We start from the raw sequence: 18,524 nt of genomic DNA on the forward strand, positions 1-18,524 counted from the left end.
GCTGCTAGTTACCACGACATAGGTAGGATATACGATCTTTGGTAGAAGCTGACGGCGGGTATGGCAGTATACGCATACCTAGTATATCTCTATCTAGAGCCGAATATTGCAAAATGCATCCGTTACACCGAGTCAACAATGAAATCGAAGTGACATGTTTTCAGTAGACATGAACAAGACTGTCTAGATGAACCACCCATCGTACAATTAAAATAGGTCTAATACTAAACAAAAATGGTGACAAACTAGAAGGGAGTTGCAAAAGAATCGGCAAATGAAGTCGGATTGACATTTACACTGAGGTTGATGATGACAGTTTTTGACAGGGGTTCCTTGCAAAGCCAACGATGGATTAGGCTTAGCGGCGGTTGATCTACACCCCTGTCCTAGTCTTCGGCCGCGGATTTCGTACGAGGTCAGGTTCGTGCGAGGTTCCATATTAGTGAAGACCGAGTAAATCATATTGGTCGACATAGTAAGTTTCACGTTCTGAATCTCGATACTCGGCCTAACCTTGCTCAGATCTCGCACGAAACCAATCCGAATAACCTTTCGAACTGACATAAAAGACAAAAAAGACAACAACTTCTCACCATGAATCTCTTTCTCTGCCTCCTACTTATCCCGGTTATTCTCCTAACATTTCAAGTCAAAAGAATCGCCCCAGCCTTTTCTTCTACCTACTACCGCGTCAAGTTGATTCTCAAGAACTTCTGTGAAAAGATGCACTCCTCCGCCGTGTCCGACTCCCCTGAGCTCGAGAGCAACAAGCCAACCGAGAAGAATGACCGAATCCCCCCTGATGGAGGAGCGAGAGCATGGGCTTGTGTCGCTGGATCGTTCTTGTTGCAGTTCTGCTCCGTTGGTTACGTCAACGCGTGAGTTTGGCCACCGTTCATCGTCAGGGCCGCCCACTGACCTTTGATATTAGATGCGGCATGTTTCAGTTGTACTACTCGGAAGTCATGTTGAAGAACCAGTCGTCATCGGCCTTGGCCTGGATCACCACTCTTCAGATATTCATGCTCTTCATGTTCGGTCCCGCTGTTGGCAAGATGATCGACGTGTATGGCTGCCGCAAGACACTGCTGCCCTTCAGTATCATGGCTGTTTTCTCCGTCTGCATGCTGAGCCTTTGCACAATGTACTGGCAAGTCATGCTGGCTCAGGGTGTTGCTTTTGGCCTAGCAGCTGCTGGCTTATCTCTCCCCGCCATGGCAACGGCCACTCAATGGTTCTCGACGAAGAAGGGTTTGGCTGTCGGTATTGTTTCCGCTGGGAGCAGTCTGGGTAAGAAGAAGAAATAGTATCTTCGGCAGAACTGGCTAACATGAGATCAGGAGGTGTGATCTATCCTTGCATGATCCCCCGACTCATCGAAGAAGTCGGCTTCGCAACTGCTGTTCGTTGGACTGCACTCTTGCAAGGAGTCCTCTTAGTCATCGCAAATGCCCTCTGTACTTCCCCTTTTCCACCGCTTGGTAAAGTCTCGCCAACAGCAAAGAAAGAGAAAGTTACTAGCGGTGGAAGCAACGGATCCAGAAGAGGACCTTGGGTGTTCTTCATCCTAGGCTGCTTTTTCACCATGTGGGGACTCTTTGCACCCCTGAACTACCTCCCAGAGATGGCTTCGCTTCACGGATACAAAGACTTCGCTGTGTATACCTTGGCCATCGCCAACGCCGGTTCCCTATTTGGCCGTATCGTTCCTGGCTGGATCAGTGACAAGATCGGCGGATTTAACACGATGGTCATTGTGACTGGCTTCTCCGGAGCTCTCGTCCTGGCCTTTTGGCTCCCCCTCGAGTTTCACACCTCTAAAGGTGGTATCATAGTCTTCGCCCTACTCTTTGGGTTTGCCAGTGGCGGTTTCGTCAGCCTGGGTCCTCCGTGTGTTGTATCCCTTGCCGAAGATCGGGTCGATGAGATCGGGTTCAAGTTGGGAAGCTTTTGTCTGAGCATCGCCCTGGGCGCTCTCACTGGACTCCCCATCCAAGGGGCCATCAAAGACCGGGAAGGGGATAGGTTTACAGGGTTGATGTGCTTTGCGGGCGCGTCTATGCTGCTCGGAAGCTTCTGCATGGCGACCGCTCGAGTATGCAAAGAGGGCGCTCGACTCTGCAAGAAGATCTAGTTGGGGATACCGGAAGCTTATGCGCGGCGAGAGTTATGATTTTCGAGTAGAAAAAGGCGAAAAGGATTTTAGTAGATAGCCAATTAATGAAAATCGCTTTATACCTAGAAGAGTTCAGTATGATCGCCTATGAAAACCTAGTATAATTATTGGGATAGTTATCATAACGTCTACGTGTTAACTTATGAAATGATTAGAGTCACACCAGAGCTCACATAGCCAGAGAATCAGCTTGTTCTAAATATATTTAATTCTAATATCCCATGAAAGATACCTGAGATAACCTACTGCGTTTCATAAGTTTCAGTGATCCATTTTTCAAAAGTAATCAGATTTATGTAACCCTAATGGCAATCACTTGGAGTTACAGCTTCAATTGCGTTTTGCAGTGGATCTGACTTAGGTCAAAATAACACACTTATTGAGTTATATGTTATCCAGGGTGTCTATTAGGGTAGTCTATCTATCCTATTGTGCTATGGCACCAGAACCAGACCATATATTAGACCCCATATAGTCTTTCCGGAAACTCTAGAAGTTCATGATCTCGAGGTCACTATCCTTTGGCTTCGCTTCAAAGATATGTATGCCATCAAGCCAGGTATGAAGCTGAACATTGTTGAGGGCAGCTCTGGTAACGTCATGGTTTGTGAGGAGAGCATTAGACTTTGTCCTGACTTGAATGAAACAGTCGATTGTCCCATCCCGGATCAGGATAGAGTCATGTGCGAAGTCCGCTGATCTTGAACAGGGTTAGCATTTGAGTTGCTCCATCAACAGTTTTAGTAGCCCTACCTTGGACCTCAATCTCCTCAAAGGTTGGAACTAGTAGTGGTAACGAGGCTCAGGTGCGTAGCGCAAGTCAGGGAAGCGGAGGCTGTTGATTGCACCGAGAAGGCCGTCGATCAGGGCATCGCCAGTTTGTTGTCCGAGCCCACCACGGTCATGATGCATAGCCGTTGGGTGAGTGGAAGTGAAACGGCGAGTCACGTAGTGTTGAACATAGGCCCGATTTCGCTGGTACCATTCACCCTGAGCCATGAAGTTGACCATGATTCTGGTAAGGGAAATCATGTCCCCATACTCCTCCATGTGGGCCAGAGCCAGCGCGGCAAGTTCAGGAAGGTTGAAAGAAGTTGCCTGAGCATTGATCGCCAGAGCATCGGAGAACTCTCGCTCCAGTCTAACCTCATGGGGCAAAGTCTCGCAATGCACAATCTTGTACTTGGGCTTGGGGTCCCGTAGGTAGTGAGTGATGATTCGAGCCTGACGCTGAGAAGCACCAGGCCAGTGAAGAATACCGCCCTCAAACATTTCAGCGAACATGGGGTGGCGGCCAACAACAAACAAGGGCAGGCGGACGTCGCCGTGGGGGAAGCGGATGATGACGGTGACATGGGTAGCAGGGCTAGGTTTGATAGTAAGTAAGGATCAGTGAAGCAAGATGGCACGGATACATACAGAAGAGGGCTCACGGTGACCAGGTTAGCATTCTTGGAACATCCGGCATCAGGACTAAAGCTGACTGTCAGTAAGAGAGCACGACAGGATGCTAGACTGACACATACAAAGGTTGACCCATGGGCTTGACGGAAGCCTTCTTAGAAGAGCTGCTGGCTTCGACAGGCTGCTCCTGGGATGAACCCTTGAACTCGAGACCACCAGACTTGGCGAGATCGGCAGCCCACTTGTCCCGAGCCTGCTCTTTGGAAGGCTGCTTGCCCTTGTCAGGTTTGTCAGACATGTTGACTGCTTTAGATCTTTGATTTTCTTGTGGCAGGGGAAGTAGGTTGCCGAGTTTGTGGAAGGGTGTTATGAGAAGGAGGAAAAGAAGAAAAGGTTGTGGGTAGAAATAAGAGGATACGGGCCTCTGGCGTAACACAAACGCACAATCTTGCTGCTTGGCCTTCTTCTTATTGTAAGCCTTAGCTCTATGGTGGGCCGGGCGACTGCAGCTCCACTAGGAGACGTGACTCCCTACCTTCTGGACTACCCCCTGGTCAGTGGTGAATCTCTCTTGTAGCCTGTAACCTTTCTTACTTATCTCGCTGCTGTGTAGACTTGGCTGAGAATAGCCCTGTTTGCCTCCAAACCGTTTCCTTTTCAGCCAGTGCCTCAAATGCAAGCCACCAAACACTCTGCAAGACAAGTCAAGTCAATATCAGACTATCACAGGGAACGTTAGTCACCATGAAATACACAAACGACAAAGCAGAACGATAGTCGATCTACCATGCTTGACTTCTTGTTACCTCCGAGCTGTCACGCATTCATCACCCCATGAATCCAGAAGAACTGCCTCAGGCTGGCCATGCATCCAAACATGACATGCTCAGGCGACAGCTGCCGAATTCAGAGTGAGTACCAGGTGAGTCGCAAGGCGGAGACCAGTGAAGCGTTTATAAGTCCTTGAATTTGTTACCAGGCGGCTGGCAGAACCAAAGCACGATGTGTCTCTTCAAACTTAAGCTGAAACCTACATACAGATGTCCAGACACGTATAGCGTTCCATCCTCGTACGAGGTATCGATAAATGATCCGAATAATGACCCACATTGTGTATACCATTAGGCCATATCAGGCCTCTAGTAGTGTATCACAGCCTTATATCAAGTTTTCCGTAAATTACCTCTGGAGTTTCTTTGAGCATTGCTGATAGATTTGTACAGGAGTTTCACGGCCGTACTGTCGCGTAACCGATCACATTCCCTAGCCTCGAAAACCTGCAACCAAGTCTACAATCGCAAGCATTGACTTCATGCTCTTCAAGAACGGATGGAGTCTTGATTATCTACTAGGAAGGTGAGAAGCAAAGAAATGTCTCCATGGGGATCGATCTCAGCCATCAATTCACCAAGGGATCCTCCTATTAATTACACAAAACGTATAACTCAGGGTTGCCAACATTTGTTCCAGGCAGGCAGAGCAGCGTTGGTATTCAACACGGGCCAGGAGCTGTAGCATCGATGTTCCAAAATCCCTGGTCGATCTTGTCAGCGGAAGTTCTTCTCTCAAAGGGGTGCAAGTTCACGTACCCAGTCAAACATGATGTCAGGTTCCAGCATTTCTATGCTACCCAAGGCTGTTGGGCCAGACAACGGAGCTGATGTAAATTCTCCGAAAATTGGCATGTCTGGCAGCAGTGCTGGGCTCGGCGCAGCGGCAGAAGAGCCTAACCCCTGTGTCGTTTCGTTGACAGGCAATTCAGTCCGCGTATTCTGGAATGGTGTCACTGGGAAGGGTCTCGACGTAGATTTGGCGAGGCAGTTTGAGATGATACGACTCATCGCATTCCACATCGGTGTTGCTTCTCGCTCCCTCGCGAGCATAGTCTTTTTCAATGCGTCCAGCGCTCGTGATCGTAATGCTTGCCGATTGGGAGCATCGAAGTTGGGCATGTCAAGCTCCGAGACAATATGCATGATAGGTTGGAAACATGCATGACCGCCAATATGCCATCCGAACCGTTGGGCGTCCTTATCCCCCGGCATCGTATTCAAGCTTTCGATGAGATTAACTGATTTCTCTAATATTCTTCAAGTATGTGTCAGCCTTTGTTCCTGTCGAAGAACTGTTGCAGCATTTCGGATCATACATACATTTGTCGAACTTCAGGGGTTATCACCGACTCCCGGTATTGCTCTGGTGTTCGCAGCCAGAAGATAGACCAGCACCGCCATTCGACTACCGTTGCAAGTCCAATTGCCATTCTCTGCTCCGGAATATGTGGACTACAGTATTGTAGATAGTGCGTTTGGAAATGGTTGACCATCTCATCCACCATGCCCCTGACTTCCTCGAATAAGGACCGAAGCTTGGTAACTGGGTTCGCGTTGTCATTGTTCTTGGCTTCTTGTGATTTCGTCGTTCTTTCAAGCTTGTAAGTGCCTCGGACAATTCGTCTAAAACAATGATGTCCATACAGACGGATCAAGTGAACTGTCATGTCAGTAAACCCAGCCGTTGTAGATGTCTCGTCTAAACTGGCCTCAACGAGGTTTTCATCCGATACGTTTCGTGGAAGAAAGGTGGTGAAATCCTCGTCTGATATAGTCGGCTCTTGACCCCTGCTCTCTGCAGAGCGGTAGTCGAGGTGGCATATCTGATGCCACAGCCTGCGGCGAATTTCAACTTGTATAACATCCATGCCTGTGGATGTGAACAGCGAGGGTTCTCTATGCAGACCCTGCGAAAGCGCTATCTTATGGGCAAGACCTAAAAGGGTCCACGTTTTTGCCATGTCATCTTCTCGTGACTGACAGGTCTAGTGACAAGTTAGCTAGGTCGCAAGCTCTGAGATGGGAGGTGTGCACACTCACTAGAAGCAGTACAAATGCTTGAAGTACTTCGATGTTTGACGTAGTCAAGAAGTTTTCTCTCCCCAGACCAGCTTGTACGCCATGCTGAAATTGGGAAAGTAGTACCTCCTTTTCTGCAGAAAACTGCAACAACACGTCTTCAGCCGAAAGACTATTGATAGCTGAATGGAAAACAGCCAACGCCAATGGTTCGAAAGTATGAATATACTTGCCGGAGTGAGCGGCCGAAAACTCCCCATCATCAGAGCTTGAAGCGTCCAGGCCATACGTGTAGTCGATATACTGGATCAGTCGTCGTTTGAGCGTGGGCTTGTGAACTATTCGAGTCATTGGATCAACGTTAGAGTAGAATGTATCAAGTAGAGTCAAGCAGGCGTCTGCTGAAGGCGGTGCCCAGGTCCTGAGGTCATTTGTCGGAGACCCCGAGAATGGAAAGGGGGATACTGAGCGAACTGTCGGCAAGCTTTCTCTCAGTGCATCGCCGGACCGGCCTCCGAGCAGCATCTTAACATCACGGATCTGGATTCATCTGTTAGAGATAGAGGCTTCTGTGAGGAAGCGAGATTACCTCATCAGCCAGGAGAGAGTAGTGAAGAGATGACACCCAGCGTGATTGACCCCCTGAGCTTTCGAGGAGTAAAGCGCCATCATAACCATCAGCTGATAAGATTTCAGACTGAGCATTCAGTGACGAAATCAGCCCTTGATGCTTCGAATGTGGATGATCCAGGTTGGAAGCTGCATCAGTCGGATGTTGTGGGATAACAGGACCGCCGCTGAGGGCGCGTTCAAGAAGTTGCTCCAACCGTTCGAGGCGGTTCTTGATCTCATCTTGACCAGTTTGTCGGTTGCTTCTTGACACTCTATTTCCACTTCCAAGATGAGAAGTCTGTGAAGTTGATTGTGGGTTGGTGTAAGTGCAAACACGGTTTCCTTTCTTACACGGTGAGCAAACTGGCTGTGCGTGATCACACTTTACTTTTCGATGGCGGCAGGTCAGACAAGCTGTAATGACACGCTTTCGGTTGGGTTGATTGACTTCGGAAGTGCCGGTTTGAGATTCCATTGCTGAGGCTGAGGGCCTTGGGATTGTAAGGCGAGTTAATATGACATGAAGCCAGTGGTGAGATGGATAATGAGTGAAAAGAGGTGAGTGGTGGGGAATAAGTCGCGCTTAGCTTATGGCCTGAGCGTTAGAGAGCGTCAGTCGATTCGAGCTGTCAAGCAACGGTTCCTATTGGCTCCACTGACGAGCATGTATCTCACAATTTGTATCAGCAAGGTTTACGCAGTCGTCAACTAGCACAATTAACGGTGTTATGGAACTTTCAATATGAAAACAAGAGATGCTGGGCAATTCTTTTACCAGCCAAATATCCCCCACGCAAGTTATGACCAAAATTCGATGACGTGATGAGTGTACTAGCGGCTGGTTCAAAGAAGTATGCAAGTCGCAACAAACATAACGGAATTTTCTACTCAGCAGGCAGTCAGGAGAATTGAGTTTATACTAGGAATTAATTCTCTACTACCCTGTTATCCTGTAATCTAAACATGTATCTGTTCATTAGAGCCCTGGTGCCTATGCAATATCTTTCCTGACATTTAGACTCATTAATAGTTAAGGAGTCCCTAAAACGCCAGACGGTCCTTAATTCATCTATCTACTATTTTAAGAAAGACTGCATACTGTTGTTGAAGACCCACATCTACCTTTCGTCCCTTTATTATTGCACTCTCTAGAATTTCATCTTCAAACAATTCTACATCTGAGAAGTAGGTGCATCTGCAAAAGTTGATATGACCTTACACTGACATTAAACTCACCAGGCGACGATCCACTAAAGTTTCAGTAAAGACTGGAAATAAATTCAAAAGCATCCCTGACAATGGAAGGCCAAGATGCGTCGATGAACGGCGGCAACCTGCCCGAGTCGTAAGTATTCGTAGCATAAGGTGCATGCTTGAATGATTCATTAACATCTTTACTGACCAGAAACTAGTCCCTACCTCTTCAGCACCGTCAAAATCATATTTGCTGACAACTCAATCTACTGGGTTCCGGTCCATCGTCTGGAGAGATATCCTAGGTTCAGGCTCTCCTACAACAGGGACAGAGATGTCGTGAAGCTCAACTGGCTGAATGAGACACAAACGGCTGAATTTATGAACTATCTACGCAATGGAAAATGGGAGATCCAAAAGCCAGAGGACTGGGACGGACCACTGGACTACTACAACAGGATGCAACAGTGTCTGTCAGTCCACGGCCTAGCTTTGGACTACGCAATGTACGAGCTCGCTAGACTCACATTTGGGGAATTCACCAGCATGGCTGGTCGACTATCAATGTTCAATGTCTTGGAGATGCTTCAAGCAGTCAACTTGACGCTTCAGAGCAACCAGACCGTTTCGGCCGACCACCTCACCGAGCGAGAACTAGTTGCTATGGGTGAGGAGGCCATCATGGCGGAACACATCGTAAGCTTCGAAAGACTATCACTAGTCGAACATTCTCCAACACCAGCCAACATTACTCAGGCTGAAGTAAGCGAGATGATGCACAAGCTCCAACGGTACCAAGAGAGGTTCGGACCTCTGGACTATGGAGACCCCGTCAAAGCAGAGGTCGCGTCTTCGGAGTAAGATAAAAATCAAAAGATGTTATTTCTGCTCCTCAAAACGCTAAGGGGATAAATCGTGAGTCTTTTCAAGAAGCTGGTGCCACGAGTTGCCACGGTTCTTGTCTAACGAAACAGATATGGAGGAAGAAGTCCTTGGGAGACTATGGGTTAGGATGATGCTGCATGTGCTCCCGAGATTTACTGGTTGTTGAAGGGGTTTAGACCAGTCTTTTGTAGTTCGAATAGCAAAATGAAAAGCCGGCTCGTATGGTTTAGAAGGCTCGAGAGATCACTAGGCCTTAGTAGTACTTCTGTGAAGACATAGTAAGTCAGGTAGGTCAAAGAGATGTTCCAGGATCCCTGCCATTTAAGAGCATATCTCTTAGGGAAAGCTAAATTGCATGCCAACAAGAAGCCAGTTAGAATTGAGATAGACCAACAGATGTGGAATTGCTTATTTCAAACTAATGAAACGGGAGGCTTCATTAGGATACTTACAGAACGTTTACTAATTTTGCACAATCCAAGCAGCAATGTTTGCTATGGAACAAAGAAACTTGTTTGCTTGCATACTTAACCTAAGATGATAGGTAGGACCTGAGGAAGGTGGGGTTTACCATTTGGGGGAGTGTTGTGCAACAATGGATGGTGTCATATAACTCAGCCCGTCTCAATTTTCTTCTGAGTTCTGACAAGATTCACCTGGACTTTCTACCCAGCTGCGGCAATGCGAAGACGACCAACTACCACCATGAAATGGTTGCTACTCAGTGACCTGCACTTCAAGCATCGGGATTTGGACCGGATACAACAGACAGCGCAATGGATTATTGCACAGGCAAAGAGGAATAACGTGGAGCGCGCGGTGATATGTGGCGACTTGCTCACCAGTCGAACCATGCAATCAACACAGGTGCTCTCCGCTTGCTATCACTTTATTAGCCTACTCAGCGACGTAGTACCGCGGATTCACATCGTGCTCGGAAATCATGACCTGGCTTACCGCCGCGACTATCAGACCACGGTTCTTAATGCCCTCAATATCAAGCGACTGGCTCCCTTCGTGTCGGTGCATAGTGTTGTATCCCATCAAGAATGGGACGGCCGGAATGTCTGCCTGTTGCCGTTTCGGGAGGATCAGAGCGAGCTGATAGACGCTGTCGCGGATTTGAGCCCCCAGAAGGCGAGTAAGACAATTGCTTTTGCCCATCTCGCCATTCACAAGGCAATTACCCAGCGATATGTGGTCGATTCTGGAGCCGATAGTCCTCGCCAGAACAGCGCCATAATGTACCATGGCTGGACAGGCCCGGGTGACTTTGCATCTCTTGCCCGCACGTTCACAGGACATTTTCACAGCCACCAGACAATCACCCAAACGCAATTCGGCAATAGGAAGGGCGATATGAGAGGAAGCATCACATACTTAGGCTCTCCTTTGCAGCTGAATTGGGCTGATCTTCATGACGACAAACGAGGCGTGGTCTTACTAGATCCAGAGACGCTTGAGCATAAACTGCTCACTAATCCATATGCCATAGGTTACACGACAGCTGATCTGCAGCAAGTTCTGGAAGATCAGGTCAACGAGAATGCGGTAAAAGATAAGCATGTCATGCTCACTGGCAATATTACTCTTCAGAAGTATGTAGCAGCTCGTGATAGACTTCTACGGCTAGGTGTGAGGAGCATTCGGGACTGGACCCCCATACAGTTTTCTTCACGTGCTGACCGAACATCATCTGTGGTTGTCGGCACATCAGTAACGGCGAATGATGTTGCTGCTCAGCACCTGGACGAAACACAGACAGAGGGAAAACTACCAGAGGATTCAAAGACCCTATCTTCAGGCTCTGGATCGACAACTGAACCTCACGCTGGAACACTGGATTTCTCGGTGGAGGTTCGTGATTATGTTGAGTCGCTGGAACTGGCTGAGTTTCTTGCTGCAAGAAAAGAGGAATTAGTGCGGGTCGGCCAGCGAATGATCCTTGTTTCATGCAGCATTTCCGACCAAGAAAAAGAGATAAGGATGACTCATAAAGACTTTCTCGATGAGTCGCCTCAAGCTGTCGGTATGGAAACTACAACTACGCTGGTAACGCCATCTACACACGCTTTCGTAGCACACCCACTCCGGCTTACTATCACCAACTTCCTTGGCATACAGAAGACCATTTCCATTGACTTTCAACAGGACATTCGACGCGGTTTGACCTTCCTAGTTGGCGATAATGGCTCAGGCAAGAGTGCAATTGTCGAGGCTATGGTCTGGTGCCAGTTTGGGCGTTGCTTACGCGGAAGGTTCGCCAACGACGTTGTCAACGACGACGCCGGTAAGAACTGCTCCGTTACGCTGGAGTTCACCAACGGATATTCTATTACGAGATATCGAAAGCACAAAATCCACAAAAACAGTTTCACCGTCTCATTACACGGTAACCCACAACCACAGCTCGCAACGCAAACTGCACTTGACGAACAACTTGGTATCGACTATGAGACATATGCGCGAACAGTCGTACTGAGCCACGAGAGTGCATCAAACTTTCTCAACTCAAAGCAGGCACAGAGATACGACCTGATCGAGGTATCGCTTGGGCTATCAGCATTGAATCAGTGTTCGCAGATATCGAAGCTGCTGATCAAAGATATCGATGCCAGCATGACTCGGGTGAATACTGAGTGGAAGGTTTTGGCCCAAACTATAAATCACAATGAGCATAGGCTACAGGACCTCCGCAAGAAACAGAAATTTTTAGAATCCGAGGTGGCGCATGCTTCCGAATCTCTAAATACAGCTTTAAGAGACCACCAAAGCAACAAAGTGCCGCCCGAACAACCTTGTGCAGGGTTCCAAGACAAGAGGCGGATGCTTCAGACTGAAATATCCAAAGAGGAGGAGAATCTATCAAGACTGAGAACTTCTTATCGTCAAATTTGGGAACGGCATCAGGATGAACGGCAGATACAACTGGAACAGCCCCAGCACAAACTCGCTCAGAGACTTGAAGCTATGGCCTCGACTCACCCAATAGGTGTACAAAAAATCTTTTTTGGCATCGGAATCTTCAGTCTTAAATTCCAGTTGGTGGTCACAAGGGTACTCCAGCGTATATTTGGGTTCCCCAAAGATGTCTTTCAGGACAAATGTTCCACTCGAATCAAGAACCAAGAGAATGCAGTCTACTCTTTGCGCCAAGGCATTGAGAAAAGCTTATCGAGGCTAGATACCTTGAGAGATCAAGAAACAGTTGCACTGCAAGTATTGAGAGATCAAGAGACAGCTGGATTTGAGTATACCAAGGCGATTAACAACTGGCTGGAACGACATATGAGGGCTCAAAGAGCATGTGAGACTTTGCAGCAAAAGGTCACCATCAAAAAGCACGAAGCAGCCACTTTTAAACAACTAGCCGAAGACGAGCAGTCGTCTCTGGTCGCCATGCGCTCCGAATTAAAAGTTCTCAACAATAAGCTCGAAGAGCTCGCCTCTGACCGCGAACTCTTCAACTTTTGGGTATTGGCCCTGGCCAAGCGCACTCGCCAAGCCTCTTCTTCCTCACCAGCGCTCAAAACAAAAGAAACATCAAACTTCCGCGAACACATACTGGCAAATTCGTTATCACAGCTGAACGACCTCATAATTCAAGCCTTTGCTGTGCTTTATGATGATACGCGCCATGCGAGCATGGCTAAAGGGATGCTACGTTCACTATTCGACTCTGAGTCTTCAAGTATGCCCCTGAGATCCGTTCTTGATCCCACCCTTGCTGTTGACTCCTCCATCGCCTATAACAAACGTTCAAGTGGCGAGCGCAAGCGTATAGACCTAGCTCTCTTCTTTGCTTTGTTGCAGTTGGCACGGGCGAGAAGCGCACACCGCGCGCAATTTGTGCTTATTGATGAAGTCTTTGATAACCTGGACCAGGCAGGACAGGCTGCTGTAGTCAGATGGTGTGGATTTATGTCGCAGGCAGTGGCTGGCTGGATCATAGTGATCACGCACAGTCAATTCTTGATCGAACAAAATCTAGCAGAAGAGACAAGCAAAGGCTTGGTTGTGCGAGCAAAGATGGGAGAAGAGGGAACGGAGTTGTTTGTTGATGGGAAAAAGCTCGAGGTCACTGAAACTCGTTAGGTTCCAGCTTGGCTTCGTTGCAAGGAGAGATACATTTGTGACGACAGTTAAGGGGCAGGTAGACGAACGCATGTTGGGTAGAAGTAACTGTGTTGCGGGTACAGGAATACTCCAAAGAGCCCACAACAATGAAAATGCCTTTAGATCAGATATCAATCAATTCCGAAATTTGAATCCTGGATTGGCAGTTTGCAGCTACCAACAATGTCCCTTCGACTTATTCTTATATATGATCTTCTTCAGCCGGAAACCTTAGTTCACAGCCCCTTTCTTCTCCGCGGGGTACCCCAAAGTCTTCCCATCATCATGAACTTCTTCCTGGGAATTGGCTTCGGAGTCTTCTGATATCACTTGCCGAGCTTTGGCTTGCCTCTTCCTATCCCAGGCAAGCAGAAGCTGAACAATGGCAGTCCAGACAACTGATGAGTCAGTTAGTATTGTGTACACTAGTTGATGGATCATGATCTCGTGTGACTTACTCAGTAGAGCGTTGAGCACGGTGGACCATGTATAGCCCTTTGTAGCCCTGGGGAAATCGGTAGTCTTCCAAACAAAGTTGGGAGCCACGGCTTGGACCACATAGGCAAAGTCGTTAGCCGCAGCTACTAGTAAGGCTCGCTTTTCGGTATCGGCGGAACAGATCTCGTTGATCCAGCTGAGAATGAGGGGGCCGGCACCGTTCTAAGAGATTTGTGAGCACGTCTGCTGATCTCCGCGAGGTCAAATGTGAGAAACTTACACCGATATTGGCAAACCAGTAAACAAGAGTTCGGTCTCTGTTGTTTCCGTAAAGAGGCATCTTGAGAAGAGCGATATTGAAAGCCATCTGCCAAGGGGTTGGTCATTGTATGTCTTGTACACCGAGACCATAGTGAACTTACAGCGATGATGGCACCAGCATGGATGAAAGGCCATCGGAGACCTTTCAGGGGTCCATCAGAAAGCCAACCCCAGAATAGGGCCATGACAATAAAGATTGCGGTCGACGGTAGAGGCAAGTTGTTGATCTGAGCGACGGAATACGAGGTGCCGGGTACGGGAGGAGGATCGGCGTTGAAGCTCTTGAGCCAGTATCCCATGGCGGGCTGAGGGTATGCATTGTTCCAGAGGACGTAGATCATAGCTGTTCCAAGGGTTAATAAAGGAAACAGCGCTTCTAGTAGCTGGTATCTTACGGAGGAAGTATGTATGCCAACTTAGGAGAATGGACTTGAGCTTAGCCTTTGTCCACTTCTCCTTTCCAGCTCGACCGATGGCGTTCATTCGTTCAATCGAGATCTCGTGCTCCCTTTCTGTAGTCCACCAAGTCTTGACTCCATCTTGAGGAAGGTTGGGGAAGAAGAAGTAGCCCGCAACTGCGAGGGGAAGGGTGATGATACCGTCGATGATGAAGAGCCAGCGCCCTATGGATTCGTCAGCACTACCCATCGAAGTAGGGGTGAGAAACTTACAGCCTGCATGTCCATGGACACCATTCAAGTTTGTGTAAGCAGCTGCCTGGAGGAAGCCACTGAACATGTTACCGATGCTGCCGGCCAACCAGAAGATCATAGCACGCTTTCCGATTTCGCGAGGGGTGTACCAAGAGCCAAGCATGTAGTGAATACCAGGGTAGAAGCCGGATCTGGGGCCGCGTTAGTCAATGGGATTACAAAAACATTGGAATGATTAGGTGGACTTACTCGAAAAGACCAACGAGGAATCTCAGAGCATACAATGCCTTGTATGAGTGCACAGCTGAAGTGCAGATAGTGGCAATGCCCCAACCAACTTCAAGGGATGGGATAACCCAGCGCGGCGATACTCGAGTAAGAAGCAAGTTCGAAGGGATCTGACCGACGACATAGCCCACAGTCCAAATGGATGTGCCTGCCGAGCGTGAGTTGGGCTCGGAGCAACTCTTGAATGGGTGACTTACTAGTAACAAGTTCATTGCCATACATGTTTAGCTCCTCCTTCATTCCACTCAGAAACGCATTGTTGACGTTTGTTTGATCGATGTTCTTGAGGAAGTACCCAATGGAGGCAAAAGTCAAGACAAAAGCGTCAACCTTGAAAAGAAGCCATCGCTGCTCCTTGGGCAACTCCCAAGTATCCCAGACATAGCTCTTCCAGGATTTGCCGCTCTTTTCGCTCTCTTCGTACTCAGTTGCTGAGTTATCGGTATCGCGATCGTAGCGACGGTCATCGACCGCAACAGCACTCGTCTGTTTGACTTCAGCCATTTCTGATGGCGTTTGCTTGGCAGGCACCCGTTGTTGCTTGGCGTAGCGTGGCTTGGGATCAAGGCAGACACAAGAAAGTCCCTGGGAAGAAGCCTCATACTTGGCGAGATCTGCACTTCTTTTTTATATGTCGCATCTTGCATGGTGGGTATGCAGTCATTGTTGCTAGCGATCGCGTCAATTGAGATGGGGTCCACGGGCGTTAATCGCTGCTACCCAACTTGACCGAAGTGAATGAAACTATGGACCGATTTAATCGATAGACAGCTGCAGCGATTATCCGAGTCGTGCTTTCTGGTAGGGTTGGTTGGCCGACGTCGGGACGTGCTATATGGTGGGTGTTGCGTGATTCTGGGGTTGATGACACCTTTGGCTTTAGACGGTAATAATGGTCGGGGTCCCTTATCTCTGGCCATAGCGCAAAACAACTTCGGACCCGAAGTGGGATATGTTCATAATGCTCTCATCTGAGATATCGAAAGTATTTGCCAATTTGGTCGTTGGTTGTGTTTGAGTGTCAATTGGCCAAGTGACTGGGATATCCAGGGCCCGAGAGATTTATAGTCTTAACGACAAAATCACTATTTAAACTGTTAGCCCAGAAGAAAAAGATAGGAGTATGAGAAAGATATGAAACTTTCGGGATAGAATTAGTAAGATACTTGTAGAGTCTCATTCATCTTGACTATACAACGCCAGTAACAAATGGTTCCGGAGTAGATGGTCTAGACCTGTTTTCCGTTCTCTATATCCGATAGCTAGTTGCATAATGCCTGCTACTGGTCGAAAAGTGGCGTCCAAGATGGCAACACCACCTCCTCTGCGTTGTATCCGTGGGGGTCGGCCAAGAGACGGGCAAAGTTGAGGACAAGGCTAACCGAGAGCTTGGGCTTCAATATCAGTAATTCTCAGACACAGAAAGGTAGGATTCGTTTCCCCCTTCTGGAGAAGCCCCACTAATGGAATGGCGTACCATGAACTGCTGTGAGCCTGACTTGAAGTTGTTAGAATCTCAGAGTGAACCCACTTTTTCTGTTTTCCATCCTCTTCCTCAAGCTCGATTCTCTGATAATAACGAAACGCGTCACGCAGCCAAATTGAAGTTCTTTAGATTTTTTAAGCAGCATCAAACCTGCTCTTTATCGTCCTTATACGAGTTATAGTACAACAGCTAGGCAAAGCGGAACCATTACCAAGCCTAGTTCAACTCGACAGGGGGTTGAGCACGCAAGTCCCATAGCTTATTCGCACATCGCTCTCGGCCCGGGAGACTATACCCGCAGCATGGCGGACCTGAGCAACGTCCCGTAAGTACATACCTGGTGACTGAACCATGTTATGATTGGTTGCTGACTGCTTCGAAGCTCTAGACGTTACAAGATCTTCAACAACACGAAAGAGGCGATCAAGATACCCGCTTCGCATGTCCTGAAGCACCCGACTTTTGAGGAGCAATTCACCAGAACCAGCCGTTCAAGGTCCCGACGCCTTGAATCCGGACGTTGCTCATGCATCATCGACATCGTCACAGTATTCCTGCGCGATGGCAGGTTCTACAACCTGCATACCGGCCAGTGTCGTTGCATTTGTAAGTCGACCAACTTCTTGACCCGCGCCGTCGCTATTTACGACTTTGCGGTCGAGTTCGAACTCTATGCACTCGTGGAGCTGGCTGCGGACGACATACCCAAGTTTGCCAAGCGCATGCAACCTGCAGACGTCCTCTGTCTCAAGCTGATGTATGGGGAACTCGTGACGCCAGAGGCTGATGGGACATCTGGCGACCCTCAGCTCTCGAATCATGAGAGTCTCCTTCAGGACCTGGCTCAATTGGTCATGTCTTTGGCCGATTAGCCCAGACTCCATGAGAGCGGGGTCTGAGACCATATGTCGCCCTGTCACTGTCCGTACATAGGAATGGAGTCACCTACACCTTGATGGCGAAGAACATCAGGCTGAAGAAATGGGACTAATGGGTTGTTTCTTTTATCAAATGACCTGTATTTCAACATCGTAAAAAAGGAAGAGACATATAGTACCAAAGATGGTCTGACATAAATGCCCCACGTGATGAAAGTGTAAGAGATGTATTTGACCAATAGGCATCGGAAACATGGCGTCTTAGGTTCCCACTGTTGTCCTATCTGTGACGTCTTGATCTATAATTCTCAGAATACTCCGCACCATACCAAACATTACTTGAGCATATCAAAGCTGGCAGCGCAAACATGTCGATCACTCACACTGTACTCTTTCAATTCAAAGACAGTGTCGACCAAAAAGATGTAACAAAAGTAAATGACACAAGCAAAGACTGTTTGGCCAATTGACTGACAAACCGACTCCTTCTAGACATGCGATGATTTCCTTCAACTGAAAGATCTGTGTATCCATCCTACAAGTAAAAAGCCGTACATTATATCATTACAAGGAGGCAAGGATAATTCGCCAGAGGGGATGCAGGTAACTCTACCAGACCATCGTTGCCTGAATCTGGTGCTAACAGATCGTAGAACGGGATAACCCATGGATTCGTTGCAACCTTCGAGTCGGCAGAACATCGTGACTACTACGTCAAGACTGACCCAGCCCACCAAGCCTTCATAGCTCAGGTCGGTGGTCTTGTCGAGAAAGCCATTGTGGTTGATTTTACGAATGGCGTCTACTAGAGTCAACTCAGCACTTTACTATTAAAACAAAGGCCTACATGTCAAATGAAAATCAATTGGGCACAGTCTTCTTATCTCACGTAGCCAACGATTCACAAGATCAGAATTAGCCAAAAAGGCCCAAAACCAGCATGAAGATGAAGAAAATACTGGAACCAAAGCGGCATCCATTTATAGCAACGCCATCCATGCGTCCGAAACACAATCCAAAGGTCTTATGGTCCTTTCCCAGCTGAACATCTTGCACGCTTGCTCAAATAGAATTTATGTAAACAGACATATCCGGATCTTGGTGACCTGTCACGGCGCCTAGTCGACGGGTAAACTCAAAGCCGGGCGCTTAAGTCACGCCAAATTCAGATCTTGTACAGGGGGCTAGCACCATCCAAGTCCACCTACGAGTGGATTCTTT

The 18,524-nt window shown here is 48.1% G+C and overlaps 8 protein-coding genes across 8 annotated transcripts; 5 read left to right on the forward strand and 3 right to left on the reverse strand.

Annotated features, from left to right (window-relative positions):
• Nucleotides 1–594: 594 nt before the first annotated feature.
• Nucleotides 595–2,134, forward strand: FPRO_09233 (uncharacterized protein; the record flags this gene model as incomplete). The annotated part of the gene is made up of 3 exons (XM_031232604.1): nt 595–878; nt 932–1,290; nt 1,341–2,134. The coding sequence occupies 3 exons, from the start codon at nt 595–597 to the stop codon at nt 2,132–2,134; spliced, it is 1,437 nt and encodes a 478-aa protein (XP_031082524.1).
• Nucleotides 2,135–2,959: 825 nt separating this feature from the next.
• Nucleotides 2,960–3,878, reverse strand: FPRO_09234 (uncharacterized protein; the record flags this gene model as incomplete). Its single annotated transcript, XM_031232605.1, has 3 exons — nt 2,960–3,542; nt 3,596–3,655; nt 3,703–3,878. The coding sequence occupies 3 exons, from the start codon at nt 3,876–3,878 to the stop codon at nt 2,960–2,962; spliced, it is 819 nt and encodes a 272-aa protein (XP_031082525.1).
• Nucleotides 3,879–5,072: 1,194 nt separating this feature from the next.
• FPRO_09235 (putative C6 transcription factor) lies at nt 5,073–7,519 on the reverse strand (the record flags this gene model as incomplete). The annotated part of the gene is made up of 5 exons (XM_031232607.1): nt 5,073–5,114; nt 5,170–5,668; nt 5,734–6,398; nt 6,454–6,972; nt 7,022–7,519. The coding sequence occupies 5 exons, from the start codon at nt 7,517–7,519 to the stop codon at nt 5,073–5,075; spliced, it is 2,223 nt and encodes a 740-aa protein (XP_031082526.1).
• Nucleotides 7,520–8,342: 823 nt separating this feature from the next.
• Nucleotides 8,343–9,099, forward strand: FPRO_09236 (uncharacterized protein; the record flags this gene model as incomplete). The annotated part of the gene is made up of 2 exons (XM_031232608.1): nt 8,343–8,389; nt 8,457–9,099. 2 exons carry the CDS (start codon nt 8,343–8,345, stop codon nt 9,097–9,099), a joined length of 690 nt encoding a protein of 229 aa, XP_031082527.1.
• A 729-nt stretch (nt 9,100–9,828) lies between these two features.
• Nucleotides 9,829–13,218, forward strand: FPRO_09237 (uncharacterized protein; the record flags this gene model as incomplete). Its single annotated transcript, XM_031232609.1, has 1 exon — nt 9,829–13,218. One exon carries the CDS (start codon nt 9,829–9,831, stop codon nt 13,216–13,218), a length of 3,390 nt encoding a protein of 1,129 aa, XP_031082528.1.
• Nucleotides 13,219–13,470: 252 nt separating this feature from the next.
• FPRO_09238 (uncharacterized protein) lies at nt 13,471–15,443 on the reverse strand (the record flags this gene model as incomplete). The annotated part of the gene is made up of 8 exons (XM_031232610.1): nt 13,471–13,637; nt 13,698–13,899; nt 13,958–14,044; nt 14,100–14,341; nt 14,394–14,621; nt 14,670–14,842; nt 14,901–15,087; nt 15,137–15,443. 8 exons carry the CDS (start codon nt 15,441–15,443, stop codon nt 13,471–13,473), a joined length of 1,593 nt encoding a protein of 530 aa, XP_031082529.1.
• Nucleotides 15,444–16,727: 1,284 nt separating this feature from the next.
• FPRO_09239 (uncharacterized protein) lies at nt 16,728–17,297 on the forward strand (the record flags this gene model as incomplete). The annotated part of the gene is made up of 2 exons (XM_031232611.1): nt 16,728–16,750; nt 16,808–17,297. 2 exons carry the CDS (start codon nt 16,728–16,730, stop codon nt 17,295–17,297), a joined length of 513 nt encoding a protein of 170 aa, XP_031082530.1.
• A 374-nt stretch (nt 17,298–17,671) lies between these two features.
• On the forward strand, nt 17,672–18,112 carry FPRO_09240 (uncharacterized protein; the record flags this gene model as incomplete). Its single annotated transcript, XM_031232612.1, has 3 exons — nt 17,672–17,737; nt 17,796–17,906; nt 17,957–18,112. The coding sequence occupies 3 exons, from the start codon at nt 17,672–17,674 to the stop codon at nt 18,110–18,112; spliced, it is 333 nt and encodes a 110-aa protein (XP_031082531.1).
• Nucleotides 18,113–18,524: the final 412 nt, after the last annotated feature.

Source organism: Fusarium proliferatum, assembly GCF_900067095.1.
Source record: "Fusarium proliferatum ET1 genome assembly, contig: FPRO_scaffold006, whole genome shotgun sequence".
Taxonomy (NCBI): Eukaryota; Fungi; Ascomycota; class Sordariomycetes; order Hypocreales; family Nectriaceae; genus Fusarium; species Fusarium proliferatum.